The sequence below is a fragment of the Austrofundulus limnaeus genome, unplaced genomic scaffold (assembly GCF_001266775.1).
Source record: "Austrofundulus limnaeus strain Quisiro unplaced genomic scaffold, Austrofundulus_limnaeus-1.0 Scaffold66, whole genome shotgun sequence".
Classification (NCBI taxonomy): domain Eukaryota; kingdom Metazoa; phylum Chordata; class Actinopteri; order Cyprinodontiformes; family Rivulidae; genus Austrofundulus; species Austrofundulus limnaeus.
The window spans coordinates 677013-697271 of NW_013952468.1; the positions used below are offsets into that span (position 1 = coordinate 677013).

Consider the following 20259-nt stretch of genomic DNA (forward strand, 5'->3'; position numbering starts at 1 on the left):
AAAACTGCAGAGTTCTGGCCGTTAGATGTAGCTCGTCTGTGTTGAGACATTCTTTTGAACAGTGGCTGCTTTGTTTCCCCGATGTATAACTGGTCGCAGTCGCATGTGATGTGAGTATCAGTCACATGGAGGCAGGGCTTAAAAGCCTGAATTTTGCCTGAAACTCTCAGACTGAAGAAGTCTCTTGGAGGAGAGASGAAACGTTTCATTAGAGAAGAACCCGTCCAGAAGACCTATACAATTTTTTTTAGATTTTTTACCTGGATTACTGAGATGCATCAGGACATAAAGTATTCCTTATTTTAAGAGGCTAAATGTACTCAGTAATGTCATTAAGACAGAAATAAAATCATTGCTCACCCCATTTAAGCTGCCCAGGTCTTTCACCCTGTGTTCGTCTGTGTTTGGGTCGTAGTTGATGACAGCGTGCTGTTTGTCCACGCTGCGGGACTAAATGATGCAAAACTCCACTCAGTCACTGCATGTGAATATTATGTGAAGACAAAATAAAATGAGACAGTTGTGTACCTGCAACATGAGCTCACAGTCATCCCTCCCCACAAAGATCATCTCCCTGGGAAGACGGTGCCGAGTGCCCCCGCAGCTCACCAGAAACCAGGAAGTCAGGCTCATTTTTGCCTCACCGGGTCACCTTTGACCTTTAGTACTTTCTGTTAAAAACAAACACAATGAAATCCCAGTTCTCCACTAATAACGTGACTATTCACAGACAGTTTGATCAACAAACAGATAAGTGATACCAGATGTGAATAAAAACATCAAACAGCTAAAGAAAAATGAGAACAGCTCAGCATCTGTGCTTGTGCATCATAAGCACAGGAGCTATTTCATCTCTCACCCAGGGGGATACTCATCACTCCATATGGTGCGGTTAACAACTAGAACTATACAGTTAAGTGTTACAAATCAAGAGATGGCTTACAGATATCCAGGCATCCTTTGAAACTTGCAGTTAGTCACCCTTGGATTAAGTCCCTGAAAAAAGAAGCAATAATTCAGTATAAAACACACAAACAGGTCAGAAAGAGACAAACAATAACAACCAGCTTCCTTATGATGATCTCAGATGATTTCCATTCACATTCACAAGTCCACGAAACAGAACAACTGCTCTGTTCAGTGAAACAAACACCCTCCATTTACTGCAGCATCACCACACCGTGCTGACTCACTCTGGAGGAGCTATAGGAGAAACATTACACACTTTACCAGGAAGCTGCCTTTTTCTTTATTGTACATCGTGTCATTCCCAGAGGAACTCCCCCGTCCCCCCAGCTTGGCTCTTAGACCATAATGACCCAGATTTCCTATATAAGACGTCTGACCACGCACGGCTTCACCCACTCTCAGATGTAAGCGTCCTCTGCACGTGACGGCTCATCATCTGCGCCTGGAAGCGGCGGCAGCAGATGATGGCTGATGTCGGCCAATGGGAGAGCCTGAAAAAAGGAGCCCGGTTAGGCCGTGTCTCAGCTGGAACCCGTTCACCTCCCAAACCACGTCCGAGGCGGGATTTTCCACATTAAATAATCAAACGCTACACAACACGCATGTTAGGGCATAAACGCGCAGTCACAGTGAGATTAACGCTAATTACCGACGCATCATCTGAAGCGTGCGTTCATCAGTCACATCCTCTTTTACGCGCAGCTTTTTTTAGGCCAAACGCAGGCTGTGATCACTCACAATGACAGGTCTCATGTGATTTTAGAGAGGATTAAATATTGTAAAGGTGGAATATTTACGCTCATCCAGGAATGTCGAGCTTTATGGCGGCTGCTCATTTCACCGCCTCCATAAGCCGAGGAGGAGGAGGAGGAAGAGGAGGCAGCAGAAAGGACCAGAGTTGATCCAGACATCATCTGATGTGAAAAAAAAAAAAAAAAAAAAAAAAAAAAAAAAACCTCTCTCACCTGCGGCCAAACGGACCATCAGCATCCGACATGAAGAGGGTTTAAATCATCCGTGCCTGGTGCTCCTGAAGTCCTGCCCGGCCCTGCTCCCTCAGCTGGGCCGCGTCTTTGCCTCCAGGTGGCGCTGTGCGCGTTGAAGGGAAGAAGAGGGAGGTTATGTAATCCTACAGGACACCTGACAGCAAACCATGAGTGGTCCATTTTGTGGATGATTGTGGAGTTTAAACAATGACTCTTTGATACATATTTAACTTTTCATCTAAATCTTTAAAAAAATAAAAATAAATAAAAAGAAGCGAAGTGTGGAAAATAAATTACTTTCACAATRTTTGGTGAATTGATCTTTTTAAAAATGTTTTTTTGCATGTGCCAGAACAAAATATTTGGTCCAATGACTTTTTAAAAAAATAATTTTATGAATTTCAGAAAATCCTATTTTGCACCATTTAATAAAGTTTAGCTGCTGTCTAGTTCTTTAGWTTTAGTCTGCCTTTTTCAGTTTTTACATAGCATTTTGCAGCTAGCTATTAGCTAAACTTTAGCTACTTTAAGCTTTTGGTTAGTGTTTTGGTACTTTAACAATTTGTTCTGCTATAGCTTAGCTTTTATTTTGCTTGTCTCAGCCAGACTTTTTCTACAATTAGCCTTTAGCTGTTCTGGTTGTTTTACTTTTAATGACGTCTTAACAAGTTTATAACTGTACCAGAGGATTTTGCTGCATTTRTGATTTTTTTRTKTTATTTTTTTCTGAGTTGCTGTGTTTGAGCTCTGTTTTGTTCTCATAAGAAACATTTTTTTTATTATAGGACCTTTAGATTCATGTCTATATGTTGCTGCACAAAAACTGACACTAGATGGAGGCAAAATACTGAAATATGATGGTGATTTGAGCCAGGCCCACAGTTTGTTGGTTGTCTTATTAATCAGGACATTCATGCATCAAAACAGCAACTGTGACATTCACACAAAACAAACAAAAAATGATCAGATTTATTCATAATTTCCAAGATGTTACAAATGTTTTACATAGTTTAAATACGAGCAATTTAAAGGTGAACGAATTCTTGTTCTTTTAGCATGTTTACAATAATTAAAAAATGTCTTTGCATTGTTATTTTTTTGTGATTTGTCAGTTCCACATCTGCTCCTGCAGAACTATATCAGATGCAAACCTCATTACAACACWGGTTCTTCCACTCCTTAATGTCAACCTGCTAAGAAAAAGACTCATTATGTCCTCAGGAGTAACTTGGACTAACTTCAGAAACTAACAGACATGTATTGTTTCCAAGACAAAAGAGGTCCCTGCATCAGATAATCAAACAAGTTTATGCTTCTAACAGTTTAAATTCTTATGATAAAGTCAAAATATGATTAAAAATAAGTGCAATAATCTTGTTAAAAGTAACAATTTAACCGTGAAGTCTTGGACTTTTCACTGAGTCTTAAATCTGATTTGAAGTGAAAACTGTGGTATTTGTATGCTCATGTTTAGGAAGCTTACATTAAACAAAATAAGACAAAATCTCAATATTTTTAATAGACATGTGACTGGTTTAATTATCCAAACATACACTTTTATTTAATTTAAAAATAAGTAAAAGATTGACTTTTTTTTAAGAATTTTCCCAATATATCTATATTTCTATCTATGCACGTGAACCTTGTTTCATGTTGTTTTAAGCTTTAATTTCTTTTTATCTCTTGTTTCACTTTGTTAAAAAAACAACTCTTTAAAGCTTTTTTATCCTGTTGATTCTGATCAAATCTTCTGAAAAGAACAAATCTGTCCTGGACATAATAGTAAAACAAACTTTGCTTCGTGTTTTTGGTTTGTGGAAAGCGGAACCCACTCTGCTCAGTGGATTTAAATACGCGCTGCATATTCACATGAGCAGAACCTCCGCTGGTTCTGTTGGAACATGCGCGCTGTGCCGCTCCTCTGAAGGCCCAGCCCCCTTGATCCCCTCCGTCCATTGGTGTCTTCAGGGTGTCTCTTTTCCCCACCCCCGTCCATAGGTTTCTAATGAGTGTCCGTTGGTTTTTATTGAGGCTTGCCCCCCTCCCCCTCCCACCGGCCGCCCTCGCCCTGCCCATGTTCTCTGCGTGCCTCGGTCCGTCCACCTCCTGACGTTCAAGTTCGCAGGAACGTCACGTCCGCACTTGAACTTGCAGCTCAGGGGGGCTTCGCCGTCCCCCCCCACCTCCCCACATCACTCTCTCTTTGCGAAAAAGTCATGAGGAGCTCCGCGCAGCCCGCAGCGCGTTTACGCACCGCGCTCTGAATGATCCGCAGCTCGGCCCGCTTTTATTTCCCCGCACCTGGATGACAAAACGCATCAATGAAGAGATTTCACTCGGAGTCTACCTTTTAGGAACGGATTTCCCAATGTGAACTCAGCTGAAGAGCCGCCGCCAAACCGACCATGTCTCGCCGCAAGCAAGGCAAACCCCAGCACTTGAGCAAACGGGAGTTTTCGCGTAAGTGGAAACAAATCGCCTCTTGTTTTTTTTTTTATTATTATTCCGTGTTGATCTCCCAGGGATCAACTTATGTCCTGTTTTATTGTTCTTTCGTTACCATTCTTCCTGGGGGAGTTTAACAGGCAGAAAGGAACAGAGGGATCCACCGCTGTCCTGAGCGAAAACACATAAACGCACCAAACGCACACACATCCAAAGGCACAGGTCATCCTCAGAGTGAGTGTAGGCTCTCCCGGTGAAAGTTCTGACCCAAAGCTCCAACTTGAACGCGTTGTATAACTGCCTTCAAAGTTCCTCTCGCCATTAAAGGACATGCGGGAGCTTTATGGCCAGAGACCTTTGCCTGTGTGTGCAGGCAGCGCAGGATCACGCTGCGGTCATTCACTGACAACTTCCCGTGTGTAGCTTTTGAAAGCGACCCAGCCACATCAACACGAGCGTTTCTTTTCTCTCAGAATAATCCCACAGCTGGATTAAACACAGGGAAGTGGTKTTTCCACTTGTCCGCAGCGCAGGAACGCACAGTGTGCGGCACCTGAGCAGAAAGAATGCAGTTTCTGCAACAAATTATTCTCCTCTAAAAACAAACTGTTTTCAATACATAGGTTAAGCTGTGTTCTAAACAAATATTTATTCTAATAAACATAAATGCTCCTCCAGGATGCTGTTGGATGAAGGATAAACAGAGGAAAGTGGTTTTACGCACGTGTGTGGGACACAAACACGCACAACCCAGATCGAGAGGGTTTTTTTTTTACGCACAGCGTTTAAAACAATTATTGTTCTGAAGAAAAATTGGAAGACAAGCTGCCTGGTCCACGCGCTCTGGGAGTGGACGTGGRAAACCTCTCCAAACATGCAGGTTCTAGTTGTTTTGATGCCGCCCAAGTTGATGGTGGAGATCAGGAGTCCGCGTATTTATTCGGACTTTAATTAGTCTTTTGTTCCTGGAAACGTGTCTCTGCGTGCTGTTCGAATTTCCGTCGAAATCAATTATGATCTCGCGACACCCCCCTCCCCCCCAACCCCCACGCTTTGAGGAGCATCGCCAGTGGGGGGCGTTCTCTGATTGTTCTCCTATTGGGCCGAACGTGAACTTGATCCACTTCATCCTTCTGTGCTGCTTAAACAGGCGCAGGCAGAGAGGCTCGTTTACGCAGAAATGACTGCATATTTTATCTTCTTTATATATATATTTTTACCTACGAGGAGGAAAAACAAGTTAAATATTCAAGATATAAACTTAAGGTTAAAATGCTTTAAGGAGTAATCATCTACACAGGAACGCAGTCCCAAAATGTTCTAGTACTTGCAAATGTTTTAATTTATACAATGCAGTTTGGGTTTTAATGCTTACTTTGGCTCAGTTTAATATTTATTTACAGTTATTTTATTTATTTGACAAAACACTGAGGCAGCACTTTTTCTGAGGCTAWTTATAAGCTGTCATGAGGCTAAGTGACACTACTTTCTATAATAATGGCAGAGAGAGTTTTTAAGACAGGGACATATTTTTATTTATTTATCCGAAAATGTTCCAAAAGTGCCCCYTTGGCATTTTCAGCTGCAGAGTTATTGATCCACAGTTATTAGCAGAAGGAGTCATGTTAGTGTAAAACAGCAAAAGGGAAAGAGTCTGAATGACTTTGATGACAATGAAGCAGACGTTCTGCAGGAACCCAGTGGGAAACATTAACCTAAACAAGTTCAGATTCTGTCCTGCTGAGATAAGTCTGAAAAAAAAAAGGATTATATTTGAGCTTTCTTTAAAAGTTATTCACATCACTCTTGCTTGGCATCAAAATGAGATTATTTGGTTYGAAGAAAAAAGTTTGCACCTAACCCAACCTCACACAGCTCACCTGCGTTCACGGCATAAGCTTTTTAAAGATAAGCTACTGTAAAATATATTAAAAAAATAAAACGGGGTGCTCATTTCTTCATCTTTAATGCAGCTGAACATACAAGGAACAGGGCCTATCTCGCATATTCCCTCACCACCTTGTCATCTGACCCAAAACAGAATTAAAGGTTGAACCCGCGGCAAGAATTCATCGCATCTTATCTCCACATCCCAGCCGGGACGCCCAGTGTCGTTTACCGTGTGGCTGGATTCCTCCTTTTAAAATGCTCCCTCTCTCCTCTCCTCTCCTCTCCTCTCCTCTCCTCTCCTCCCCTCTCCGTCTCTGTCGGTACTTCAGGGACCTACTCCACATCCAACCCCTCAATGTCTAACCTTGGTTCACAAAGATCCCAGCACTTTTAACGAAATGGGGTCCAATCATCTTGAACTCAAATTAGAATCTATTTTTTGATTCTCCGAGGTGTTAGGTTCATTAAAAAAGCAAGATTGGCAGCACAATAAAAGAGGGTCAAGCAACTTAATCGTTTGACTGCTGCCTGAAAGCTGAACGTGTCAGCTCTTATCGAAGCAGCATGTGTCGTCTTTCTTAATAAAAAAGAAACAYATTCACATTTTACACATGACCTTATTCTTGTAGCGACCTGTAGACTCATTTCACATATTTGTTTAAAATCTTTTGTCTGTACTGTCCACTGACATCCTCTCTCCTCTCTGCTCCTCCAGCTGAGCCTCTCTCAGGTGTTTTACCAGAAGAAGAGTCTCGGGACTCCCCCAGGCTGGGTGTGTCTCAGGGCGAGCCCCTAAAAGGGGACCAGGACCTGCTCACCTGTGGCCAGTGCCACACCCGCTTYCCGCTGGCCGACATCCTGCTGTTCATCGAGCACAAGCGGAGGCAATGCCACGGCAGCCTCTGCGCGGACAAACCACTGGACAGGCCGCCGTCCTCCCCTCTCGCCTCGCCCCTCTCCACGTCCTCGACTCGCTCACGGACCCAGCCCCAGCACCTGCGGCGGGCCTGCCACCCCGTGGAGGTGGCGGTTCAGGTGTCGCCGCTGGATGAGGATTGTTTATCTGCGCCCTTGCAAGGAATAATCCCCAAGCAGGAGAGCGTTACAGGTAAARCCTACGTGGATCTGAAACAAATCGTGGCAGTGCAAACACACAGATGAGCAGGGAGAAAAAATAAGTGGTGTTTGGAGGTTCACAGTTTACTTCAGAAGAAAACAAATACCCTCTGAGACGTACTTGCTTTGCTTCTGGTAATTTGGATGTATAAAATCTGCATAAACAGGGTGTAAAATATCAGCTGCTCCATTTAGGAGCTGTGAATTTTCCCAGCTGAGTCATGAACCTAAATGAAGACCAGCCGTCTTGAAAATGACTGTGAGAAAGGGAAACATTTGGAGACAATGAAAAAGGACGCACACAGACAAAAAAGACAAATGAAAAAAAAAAAAAGGAACCAGAGGGAAAGATGGGATGCATTTCTTTTGGTTTGTCCTGTAGCACAGATGTGCTTAAACCCTGTGGACAAATTCTCTCTGATGTGGTGCTGGAAGATGTATCTCTATCCTTTACTGGCTTATTACACTGTCATCCAGTATCTCTTTTACCCTCAAATATGCGCCTGTAAAGGCTCACTCCTATTCTAAAATTAAAAAGCGATAGAGAAGAATGTAATTATCTGTCAGCAAAGAAGTGTTTATTTGAGGAACTCTACAGCCACTAATTGTCAGTGTTTTCCTTGATTTGAGTAATTAAGGACTTCTTAAGGCATCTTGTTGGTTTGTTGGTTGTCCACGGGGGCTAAACGAGGCTGCAGTGAAAACATGAATTGCTGTGCAAACAAGCAAGCGTCCCGTCCGTCTGTTTTTTTTCTTCCCAGAGTAGGGGTTTTAATTTTGACCTGCACATTTGAATGTTTGTTCCTTCTCTTTAACAGAACGTGTGCCAGGCTGTGTGCTGATTGTCTGGGCAGTTGTGATTTAATTTGAAGCCAATTCGGGCTAAACACACAGAGAGTGCAATCATAGGCTCTACTGTACAGCACAGCTTTACAGATGGTATTTTGTAGCACCACGGTTATTTCTTGTTGGTTAGTTAGTCCCCCCCCCTCCGTGATACAGAATGACCACTGTTCATTAGTGTACAGTTTGTTAAACATCTGCGTTTGCACACACACACACACACACACACACACACACACACACACACACACACACACACACACAGACAGAACAATTCAAACAGCCTCAACTGTTCACATTCAGATAAAAATCAAGTTGTAAATAAATTCAAACGCTAAATTATATTTTGTACATTTTTAAATCCTGTCTGGCTCACAATCATTTAAAGTTTTAACATTAATTTAAAGAATTTTAAGACATTTTATCTTTTATAAATCAATATTTTTCAGCCGTTTCAGGACAACAGGCTTTTTAACCATAAATATAAACTGATGTTTTGAGGATTGTTTTATCATAAAAAAGCTTTAAATGGAAAGAGAGGGGAAACGCCTCACCGTGCTCGTATATGGAGGCCTTGTTTCGTGTTTTTGTGCAGCTGCAGTGTGAAGCGGGCGAGTTGTGTGTCAGCTGTGACACTCGCAGGATTAATTTTGTCACTACTTTGTGTCTTGGCTCCAGTGTCAGCCATTCAATCCACTTTCCTCATGTACTGTACCGGGGCTTAATGTCAGACTAGGCTGTCATCCACTCAGTCTGCCTGCTCGCTGCGACACACACACACACACACACACACACACCATAAAGCCATCTGAAAGCACATATTTAATCTTAAAATCTCAAAGTGACGGACATTTTGTCCTGAGTGAAGCTCTCATTAGAGCAGAATGATTAAAAACTACTAAATATTTCTCATTTCCATACAAAATACCAAAACAACTTCAACCCCTTTTGAACATTTTGATGCATGTTTTTCCTCTAAAAGCACAATAATTAAAAAATAAAACACTTGGACAAAGAAAACATTTAGCTCTGCCTTTTATTCTCACTTCCAGCCCTCCTGATTCATTTCTTTCTGTGGGGGAAATTATCTCTAACAATTAAACTCTATTAGACTAAAAACAGAGAAAATGCATTTCATTATCACACACACACACACACACACACACACNCCACCTCGTCCTCCATATGCTAGCTGCCATGTTCTTTTACCCTGCTCAGTGAGAGTCTGACACCGACTGCAGGCATCTCAATACATACTGTCCCCACGCTTGCTTCATTCCTGATCCATTCCTAGGGACTGTATTATATGTTGCAGCCCTCAACTTGAAAGCGACCCCCTCCCTACCCCCATCCCCTCTCTCTCCAACCTCCTCCTGAACTATCATTTCACACAGATGGATTTCCATATGCACAGCAGTTCATGAAAGCAAAGGTTCTCAGTATAGGTTGTGGAGGGAGCTGACACCCATGGTGGTTGAACTTGAAGGTGGGAGAAATGGGGGTGGGGGGGTTCGTTCTGTAAAGGGCCCAAAGCTTTGGGATGAGCTGCGCCTTTGGGTCTCTGTCTAGGGGACAGCCGAGGCCGTCTGGGAGTCTCACGACTGCAGCTGGGGTTGGGGTCTGCTGTCTGGAGCTGTGGGCCGTTAGCAGAGGGCAGAGCCGCCTGCGTGCCGTCATTTGCATGATAAACAATTTAAGATATGCAGAGAGACATCGGAGCTTGTCTACAGATTATGGATGGCCCAGAAAGAAAGCAGATGAGGGTTTCTCAAACCCAGGATACCGTCATCAAAGAACAAAAAATTTAGTTAATTAATTAAAAGGAAAACTGGAAAAATTATAGTCATTCATTCTCAAGCTCATTATTTTATAAAGTAACATTTTTTTAAAAAAGTGCAATAAATTACTATTTAGTCTAGCTGCACTGGCATAAAATGCCTTCTTTGTTAAAATTAGGATACACAATCATACAGGCCTTTTCATGTCCGATACACCCTGATTAGTATTTCTGCAAATCGTTTGTCTTTGTTAGATAGTATTAACATGAAACCACACTTTCCTGCTCGCGTTGCCCCATCATTTTGGCTCTCTGCTCATCCATCTCGGCATTAGCACCTCTTAGATTCTCACAAGCGTAGCCACATGTGTTAATGAGGCCACTGTAGCTGTGCCAATCGACCACCAGCTCACACTTTGCTTCTTCTCCAGCGCTCTTGCCTTCGTTGTAACTTGGACTCTGAATCGATACTGAGTCAATTATGGCCGCCACCTTCGCCCCCCCTGTTTTTTTCTTTTTCTTCTTCTCCTATGAGAATGAAAACATCCTAACAACTRAGCAGTATTTCTTATAGCACCTTTCTCCTGCTGCAGCGTGTTTTCCTACAGAAGCTTGCCTGTCCTGTTTTCTGCCCCGTGTGCAGCGGAGACAAAGGTGTTTAGCAGGCTCTGTGTTGGCACTTTGCCACTTTTCTCCCCACCTCCTCCCACTGCATGCATACACATGCAGGGGGGCTGGGCAGTGCGTGGTAATAGTGAGTGCAGGGGGTGGGGGTCTTGGTTGTGAAATCTTGTCCACTGTCCAGTGTGAGTGCGTGTGTGGAGACATATGGGGCAGAGAGGAAGTTTGCACGCGGGGTCTTTGTTCTGGTGATCACTTTAATTGATAGTGAAAAGCCACAGATGCATGCTGCTGTAATTATTGGACACCAGCTAATACTTCAACATAAGCACTCCATTGTCTGCAAAAACTGACTCTAATTTGATCGTACAGTCGCTCCGGGCTCTGATAGAATCAGTCCTATTTTTGGCTCCACTAAGTTTTAACGAAGGTGAACAGAAATGGTTTTTGGGGACGAATTTTTTCACAGATGACATTTTTTTGCATTCTGAAGCCGAGCAACGCCCACAAATGTTGTCAGAGGAGATTTGCCGGGCCTTTGTTGTCGGATTAAATGTTAGGAGCTCTGACTGCATTTCAAATGCTGTGGATTGGTGAATGTTTATACAAAGAGTGCGGATGTGGTGTTAATGTTTGTGTGTGTGTGTGTGTGTGTGTGTGAGCGTGGTTTTGACCACTAAAACAGTTTGTAGTTCCATGTGTGTGTATTAGACAGAAAAAAGTGTGCGTGGTTTTGTTTGTTAAAGCTTTACTACTCTGGGTGCACGGGCTGAACATGAAAGAGTCTTTGACTTGGCAAGCCTCGCCCGAGGACACCTCTCTGTGGAACACGCCAGGCCGGACTTGGCACGCAGCGGTGGGCCTGAAAGACGGGCTCGGCTCAAACGTGAGCGTCGTATCCGTTCTCTGGATTCGCGAGGCAAAACGTATGGCGAGGTGGCGGTGTGTGAGTGACAGCGGGAGTTTGTGTGTGTGTCTGCTCATGTGTGTGTGGTGTCCTTAGGGGCTCCTGGCTTGGGCTTCCTGTGTCTCTGTTTGTCTTCTAACAAGACCAGCACCACAGCCTCGGGCCATTCAGGTGGAGACTAGCTGAAGTATGCACACAAACACAGGGCCGCGCAAACACAAACACGCAGTGCACAAAAAAGACTCACAAAGGCTCACAGACACAAATCTGCTTTTCAAACACAATGCACACTCCGCTTACACACACACACGCGTTTACGGCGTGGGTGTAGCTCCCTCCTGTGAACCTGTGTTTTGTCTGGGAAAAAAAAGTGTTGTGGGAGAGGCCCCATGATGTGTTGTGAGTTGATGAGATCTGTCAGAAACATATGATCCTTATTTTAGCCCACCTCCCCTTTGCCTCCCCCCTCTATCTCTCACTTGTGCTCTCCTCTCCACGTATCGCTCCACTGCGTCGCCTCAGGGAACTGGAAACTGAAAGTTTTGGCTACATTAGCATGTCTGCACCTCTTAAAGGTTTCCAACTTCCACCCTTGAGCTCATTCTCGCTCTCGCAGATTTGGCCGCGGACCGAGCTGGACACGGATACGCTGCTTCTCTCTGTCTCCTTCACCCACTGTCGGACCAAGCTATACGACAGAAACAACCTTGTTTGTCCACAGCCACGTCACGCAAGATGAAAAAAAAAAACCTTCAGATGTAAGCGCGTCCTGCCGCTATCCTGTCAATAGCATGGCAGGCAGTCACATCTCCAGGTCAGGGGTCACCTGACAGCGTCGGGGCCTGTCATGCCAGCCTCCCGGCTTCACCACCTGCAGGTTAATGACTTTATTTTTAGACAGAACAGAAACGGAGGAGAAAAAGYGGATTTTGATGCAACCGCAGCTCARGAAGTGACAGATCAGAGCGAAAAGGACAGACGTGATATTTTAAGAAGTAGGCAGGTYAGTCTGGGGTGAGAATGAGCCGATTTTGAGGAGATTATTTTCCTCTATTATGGTTTTTAAACATCCTTTGATCATGAATTTGAGTTCTCAGCAGAAAATAAAGCAGTTTTGATTATTTTGATGTCAACCAGTCCACACCGTATCGTTCCAGCTTGCATCAAGTCATCTCAACCTGTTGTGGCTGTTGTCTAAAAGGCCATGGCGCTGCAGGACCRTTGCTTTGTCTTTTTCACGTCCATGAGTGATAAAACTAAGGCCACCTGAGGGCCAGGACATTGCGTCAGTCTGAACCCACTGACACTGGTTTCTGTTGGTTTATCCAGTGGTTTTCTCCATCTGAGATGGACATGGCCTGCCACAGTCAGGGTATTTTTTGTGTGACAGTTTTATAGATGGGTGGTCAGTTACTTATCTCATTTACAATCAAAGACATTCCATTGTTTTGCAGAATGCACGTTGTCCACCACCCTTTACCAGATTTTTAGACTAAGACCTTCTTTTGTTGTCACTATGCACAATGTGTGATCGTGCATTAAGAGTATGTGTTGTGCATGACTCTTAGTTACTACCACACTGCCTATTAGCTGTAGCGGCCATCTTGAGTTGGGTTAACTCCAGAAGTTAATCATTTCTAGTTGCAGAGTCAGTGAATAATTTCTGAGTTTTATTGTAATCCATTCAGTGGTTCAGACAAACAGAGTTGGCTCCTGATTAAAATCAGCTCCTTGATTCATGAAACATTTTGCTAACAGTTCAGAGAAAAATTCTGTGCCTTCCACAGTAATCAGTGTTGTATAAAGTACCTCAAAGTGATACTTGAGTAAAAGTATAAGCATGTTATCATAAAAAGACTTTGTTAAAAGTTAAAATCTTCTCTAAAAACATTACCTGAGTAAAAGTCTTAAAGTATCTGATATTTTTTGTACTTAAGTATCAAAAGTAAATTTCTGACACAAGATCTACTTAAGTATTAAAACTTTTAATACTTTTAATTTAAAAGTAAAAGTACTGAGTAAAAGTGAGCAGATTTTCCAAAATGAAAAATGTTTTTTTCAAACAGCGCGCAGCTGTGATGGGTTGTGTACAAGCTAGTAGGGTGTCAGAATGGTATATATTTATACTTCTCATCCAACCACAATTTATTAGGATAGTTTTTTTTTAAGTAATAACAACTCGGAATAAAATGGGAGTAACAACTTTCTACTTCTTACTTTTTTAAAAAAATGTAGTGAGTAGAAAGTACAGATAATTGTGTAAAATGTAATGAGTAAAAATAAAAAGTACGATGAAAAATAATTACTCAAGTACAGATAACCAAAATTTCTACTTAAGTACAGTAACAAAGTATTTGTACTCTTACTTTACAACTCTGACAGTAAAGATGCAGTGTAGGAGGAGTCCATGCATCTGTTGATAGGCTAAAAACTGCACATGTGTGGATGTATACTTGCTGTTTTAAATGTATTTATGCAATATAAATATTTCAGTATAAATGGATAGTGAATAAGCTACATTTATTACTCTAAGGATATGAAACTCTCATTGCCTTCTAATAGCTGGAGTCAAGTGTGCGTTTGATCGTTGACTCAAATCCCACATCTTTTAAATGTTGATCAGAAGATTACCATTTTCCTTCATTCATTTTTGAGTAAGTCTTAATTTAGCGATTAGAACCGTTGTAGGCTATAAAATGGTACTGATGTAGTTTACTTTACACAAAAACAAGCTGTCGCAAGAWGGCACAAAAACCGGACTGGTGTGCACACAGAGGATTATCACTTATGCACGGATRCATGCATGCACACACATACTTACACCTCCGATCCAACCCCCCATCCCCATACCAAACTGACCCCCGGTCCTCATTCCACGCCGACACACACACACACACAATCATAAATGCACACTCCTGTCCTGGGCAGCCCTTACTTTTGCAGGCTGAATCTCACTGATAACATGCTGGCGTCCTCATTTAAATTTGAAGCGCTTCTTTAATCTTCAAAGGCCTGATTGCTTTATGAATATGCATGGACTGAGCTGACTCTCAGTTCATTACCTTGTTGTAAATTCTAATGACCATTAGGGCCCCTCGCGGTAATTGCCAATTGTTTTGCATTTTTGATTAGCCCATTACTGGAGCACATTCTGAACATGTCTGCCCTGCCTGCCATGCCATGGCAAGAAGCAGAAGGAAGAGAGGGGGAAAAGGGAAGAGTGTGCAAGTAAAGCCGGAGTAATGGGTAGGAAATTACAGTGAAGGTTGTGTTAATTTTGAGGACTGGCACAAGATGTGAGCAAGAGGAGAGAGGGTAAAAGATGCAACACAATAAATGTAGAACTCCGTGTTCCAAAAAAAAAAAACAAAACAAGCACTGACCAGGTTGTTTCTGCAGAGGCTGAGTGCAAGAGCGTGTACCTGTCTGGATTTATGTCAGCATGTGTATTTGTTGACTGTATGTGGAGACGTGTGCCTGGCTGTGTGTACATGTTTGCGTGCAGTTCTGTTCATGGGATGGGATAGGTGGAGTGCAGGGAGTGGAGAGATTCTGGCAGTGCTTCCCAGTGCACGGTGTGTCTGGGACTCATGAAAATTTGATGGTTCCTAGCAGAATGGCATTGCCCCTGCTACAACTTGATAACATCTAATGGATAATTTAGCGCTCTAAAACCTGCAGGCCGGTCCACCTCTTTAGCAGCCGGGAGAGCACAACAGCTGCTGAGCTTTTTGAGGCCGGCGATGACGCTGTCGCTGAGAGAAATGCAGGAGGACAGAGCGCCAACACAAGGAAGGGAAGAGCGAGGATAGAAAATGCCCAAGTTTTATAATGAACACTGCAAAAGTGCCAAAAGTGAGTGCATGATGTGTTTGGCTTTTTTTTAAATCAACGTGTAATCTTCTCTGCATGCATCCTCACTTATAAATATTCCTGTGGTGTTCTACGGGAAAACAGGCACTGTTGTCATCTTTGTGCAGAGAATTCAGACCTCATAGTATCCAGATAACCCAGGTCTTGTGAAAATAAAGCAAGAAAAATATTCAAAAAGAAAAATTGCTGTAGAAATTTGGAATTGTTGCCATTTGGTGTGATAAACTTTCTGTGAGTTTCATTAAAACTCATCTAGTCGTTCATTATACATTTTTCTAATAGACAATGATAATAAATAACACATTTTAAATAATAAATACAAAATTTAATAATGAAGACCAAATTCTATATTCTTGTCAACAAACCCCACAAACAATTCATGTAAACAGAACTTCAGTTTTGCTGTTCTTTCTCTGTCTCTCTCTCTTTTGTCGATTTAGTATTTCCAGATTACACAGAGCTTCAGGGTCAACTGTCAGCCTCATGTTGTCAGACTATCAGGATGTTGACAGTTTGGTTAATCGTCCACAGTTTCACTTGAAGGTACGGAGTGAAGGGTCAGCAGAGTCTTGGTCTGATTCACTAAAACACTGTGTGGCTTTAAGCTTCAAAACACGGCTAAATGACTGTACAATCACTCTGTGGTCCATCTTTATTATACATTAGGGAACAATGACATATCGCAAAAATACCAAAAATAAAAATAATTAAAAATCCAGCAATACATCACAAGTAGGAAACATAGGCCTGCATGCTGAGGGAGACTACACTTGGATTATTATTGCCTGTTACAAATGATAAATTAGCAACATTGTTTTTATCAGTGTGAATATGTTTTTAGTGTTAGCGAAAAATCTCACTGGGAAAATATTAATGTAATTTCAGAAAGAAATCATTACATAAACGTTTACATCTGATTAACTTTGGAGTGTGGTTATAGCTGAGAGTCATCCCCAAAAACCTTTTCCCAGCAGCATATAAACACTGATATAAAAATATAATTTAGAACACAGTTTATTTTTATATATTATAAAATGTCATTGTTGAAGTTTTGAAAAGTATGTCGTTCTTTTTTTAACGTTTCTCAGTTTTTCTCTTAAAAATAATTAAAAATAATTAAAAAGTCTTAGTTTTTCTCTGACATTTCAGTACCTGTTGTGATGAAGGCCGGATTTAGATTGTCAGAAAAACAGCAATCTGATGAAAAAAAAGTGAATTGCTTACATGCGCTGAACTTGCTGTGAATGTTTACACCGTCATGTAATTTGGGCTATTTATTTGACAAATCAGACACGGAGAAGGAGCGTACAACTGTGGTAAATAACGTGCAATATTTGATGCTAAAAATGGGCACAAGTGCTTTTTTTTATTTGTCATTCTATTTTAATGCAGTGGAGACTCAAATTCTTGTGCTTGAAGTGTAGAATTYCTTTATGTTTAAGGAAGTATGTCACTGAGTGGTGACTGTTCAGGACTAAACGACAACTCAAACTTGATTCAGTATTGCAGGAAAAAAACTCAAATTTACCATTTTAGTTCGTACAGATGCCTTTGTACTTTTTGAAAGCCAGTTTATTTTTATTTTTTTTATTTTGTGAGCACAAAATTGTATTTAGTATGGGCTGCAACGAAACAGAAAATTCATGATTTGGTTCGGTTCAATGATTATGTGTCATGGTTCGATGTTTTTTCGATACAAAAAAGAGAAATTTCCATGCCCTTCTTAACTTGTAATTTATGGAAATTAATTATTAAAAAAGTTTTAAATGAAATGTTGCTGAAACAGCAAGTTTCTCAGTGGATCTGTGCTTGACAACGCATCCTAGGTGGAGTAGTCGAACACAGATCCACTGATCCTTCAACACAGAGCATCTTCAGAAGACAAATTGATAAAATAAATTTTAAAAATCTGTATTGTTCAATACATAGGGTGTATTAAATAATTCGGTACGGATACATGTATTGTTGCACCCCTAGTATTTAGGGTCATGCTTGTTATTTAGTTGACCACACCTGCCTACATCAAACTGGACTTGGGGTAGCCACCTGCACTTTTTTTTGGCTTAATCTACTAGCGTACCCTTTTAAAAATAAGATTGTTTTTAATAACTGTTATTTATCATCATGGTTTTCCGACAGAGGAGAACTCCTGAACACGGTGTTAAAACACAGTTGCTCTTGACACAGGTTAGAGTTCCCTTTGCCGTGACTTTTTGACTATTTTGAGAGAAATTTTGCCTCGCGATTGTTTTGAACATTTTAAAAATTCAAGTGACAAGAATGTGAGCCTCTTTGAWACAAACAAGGAAACCAAGAACCCTCGTGAATGTCACAAGACAAGACGTTCTGTTCACCAAGTGGCAGCCCAGTGAGGTTATAACTTCAGAGTTGTTCCTTGAAGCAGGGGTTTCAGTTATTTTTTTTTTTACTGTGGTCTTGGAGGGGGCCAGTAGGGGCCAGAGACACAATGGGGAAATTGTCCAGCTCAGGATCAGATAGTAAAAGCAGCTAGTCAGAGTCAGCAGGAGTGTTGGCTGGTCTGGGTCCAGCCTGTAGGTGTCCAGACTCTGGACTCAGAGACGGACAGAGAAGCMGCAGCAGCAGAGCCCAATGTGGCCCAAGAAGTCCAAGGCAGACAGCATGATAGATGGCTTTGTTAAAGGGTCCCAGGGTGTCTGCTGAACTTGAAGCACTCTGTTTATCTTGAATGGGTGAAGCACGGAGTGCTGGGGGGGCAGAAAGGAGGAGGAGAGAAGGGAGAAAAGGGAATGATATAGCTTTCAGGAGGAGGAAGAGAAAAGGAGTAGAGGGAGAGGGTAGGTCTGGATCTGAACGGGCCTGGATAGGGGGGTTGGGGAGGTTAAGGGGGGGTCGTGAGCAGGGACGGCTGCTGCAGAGACGACGAGCAGGGCAAGAGGGGGGATGGGGAAACTCTCCTCGTAGCTGTCCATTAACAGATGAACTTGGCAATGATCCAGGCCTCAAAGGTCTTGGGAGACAGACAGACACACACACATACACATGCACACACACACACATACACGTACATACACACACACACACACACACACGCCTGGTACCTGTTGCCTATAGATGGAATGCCACCAAGATTCTTTTTTGTCCAGAGGCGAAAGAGGACACGTCTCCGGTTCACCTATGTCAGAACCGGTTCAGACCGGTTAGCCAGCCAGGCCGAAGGAGGTAGACGGACAGGCCTCACCGCCGGGCCCTCCTCTCCCTCTCTCCTCTCACTCCTTCTCTCCTCCTCTCATCCTGCTCCATTTTCCAGGCTTTTAGTGTCGGAAACAGAGACAACCTCTAACCTGAGGGCACAGGACAATGCAGAAGTGAAAAGAAAGAAGCGAGAGAGCGTGGGAACAAAGCGAGGGAGCAGTGGAACTGGTCGTAAACAGGGTGGGAAGAGGACGGAAAAGTGTTTGGGTTGTTGTTGGTGCTTCGCTCTTGATGGGACAACATGAGCTTAACACCGCCGCGGCCATTGTGTACTGAAAACATTACAGCAAACGCGAGAGTGGTGAAAACTGGGAGAAAGAATTTGATATGGAAGATGGCACATAATAGGCTCATGTGCCATGTGGGCAAGAAATCTTTTATCAGAGTCTGCGCTTCTTGAAACTTGATCTTTTATTCTGCAATTTTAGATGTTTTCTAGAGAGGAGCTATTTTCTGTGAATCTGTTTGTGCCAATACATTCAAAAATATGGACTTCATGTATTCTTCAGCTTCTATCTTAAACCCTAACTATGCAAAAGCCATAAAGTTCTTTTAGGTTTTCGAGGAACTGCTACTGCAAGATTACGTAATTTAATAACCTTCATCACCTTCTTTACTTGATTATAAGTTTGTAGCTGACTTGAACTTTATCGTTTTAAACAAGAAAGGAACCCATAACAATAATAAGTGGCCAAAACTAAAGCAGAGGGGACTTTCCAGCTCGTGCATGTTTCTGTTTGTCTATCCCTCATTCTATTCACTGTCTTTCGGCCCTCCTTTGTTTATCTGTTCTCTCTTACTAGAGGTCTTTGATAATGACAAAAGGGCACCAGACAAAGGAGCTAAAAGTTCAAGTGCAGCTCAGTAACTTCGTTCAGTTCATCTCATATATCCCCTTTTTCATCCCCTTTTTTTTTGTTAACTCTTTGACGTTTCTGAGCAAACATACATGTGGACACGTCTTCACAGTTGCTGCGCGTAGAAAAAAAAAGATGTCTCAGGTGAAATTGTGCACGTTGTTTCACCTGAGGACAGGAGGCAGATGTTATGACATCTTGAGTCATAGAGCGGGGGGCGTCTTTAGGTATAAATCATATGCATGCTACAGGGCAAACATGGATAATGTATGGCTGTGTGTCTGTTATGTGTGTCTTCATGTAAATGCATGCAATCCCATTTGCATGTATTTCACACATGCTCAGATTAGTTATTTTTTTATATTCGTAGAGAAGGTTCTTTATTCTTTCCTTTTCTTCTGGCCTTTCAGATCTCGCTCTGTTTCTGAGAAATATGGCTTTTCTTTTTCCAAACACTGGTGCGGACACTTTGGTGCAGTGGCCATCTAAATTTCTTGCTTGTGTGTGTGTTTGTCTGTGTGTGTGTGTGTATGTGTGTGTGTGATGGCTGTTTTTATAATGCCCCCTGCTAATTTGCATATGTATATGTGCAGATTGTATGAGAAGAGCTCTCACACTTAGAGCAGTTGGATGGGGAGGGTGACGGGGGGGCTGTTGCAAGGGTTGTGTATATTGTGTGTGTGTGTGTGTGTGTGTGTGTGTGTGTGTGTGTGTGTGTGTGTGTGTGTGTGTGTGTGTGTG

At 42.3% G+C, this 20259-nt stretch overlaps 2 protein-coding genes and 1 long non-coding RNA gene across 6 annotated transcripts in view; 1 reads left to right on the plus strand and 2 right to left on the minus strand.

Moving 5' to 3' along the window:
• Positions 1-2166, minus strand: part of cep170ab (centrosomal protein 170Ab) — a 13052-nt gene extending 10886 nt beyond the window's left edge. Inside the window, exons 1-4 of one of the 4 annotated variants that reach the window (XM_014010230.1) lie at positions 1935-2166; positions 944-996; positions 529-671; positions 361-450 (exon numbers count right to left, since the gene is read on the minus strand). In XM_014010230.1, coding sequence (XP_013865684.1) covers positions 361-450; positions 529-633 — 195 coding nt within the window. In that variant the 5' untranslated portion in view covers positions 634-671; positions 944-996; positions 1935-2166. Of the gene's footprint in view, positions 1-360; positions 451-528; positions 672-943; positions 997-1766; positions 1908-1934 lie in introns of those variants that run through there. The other 3 variants (XM_014010228.1, XM_014010231.1, XM_014010229.1) reach the window with 3 other exon arrangements.
• A 1850-nt stretch (positions 2167-4016) lies between these two features.
• LOC106518823 (B-cell lymphoma/leukemia 11A) lies at positions 4017-8131 on the plus strand. Its single transcript, XM_014010245.1, has 2 exons — positions 4017-4415; positions 7006-8131. Exons 1-2 carry the CDS (start codon positions 4361-4363, stop codon positions 7449-7451), a joined length of 501 nt encoding a protein of 166 aa, XP_013865699.1. The 5' UTR covers positions 4017-4360; the 3' UTR covers positions 7452-8131.
• A 9712-nt stretch (positions 8132-17843) lies between these two features.
• LOC106518826 (uncharacterized) overlaps positions 17844-20259 on the minus strand; it is a 4395-nt gene continuing 1979 nt past the window's right edge. Inside the window, exon 2 of the long non-coding RNA XR_001310369.1 lies at positions 17844-18750. This is a non-coding gene — a long non-coding RNA (uncharacterized LOC106518826). The remainder of the gene's footprint in view (positions 18751-20259) is intronic.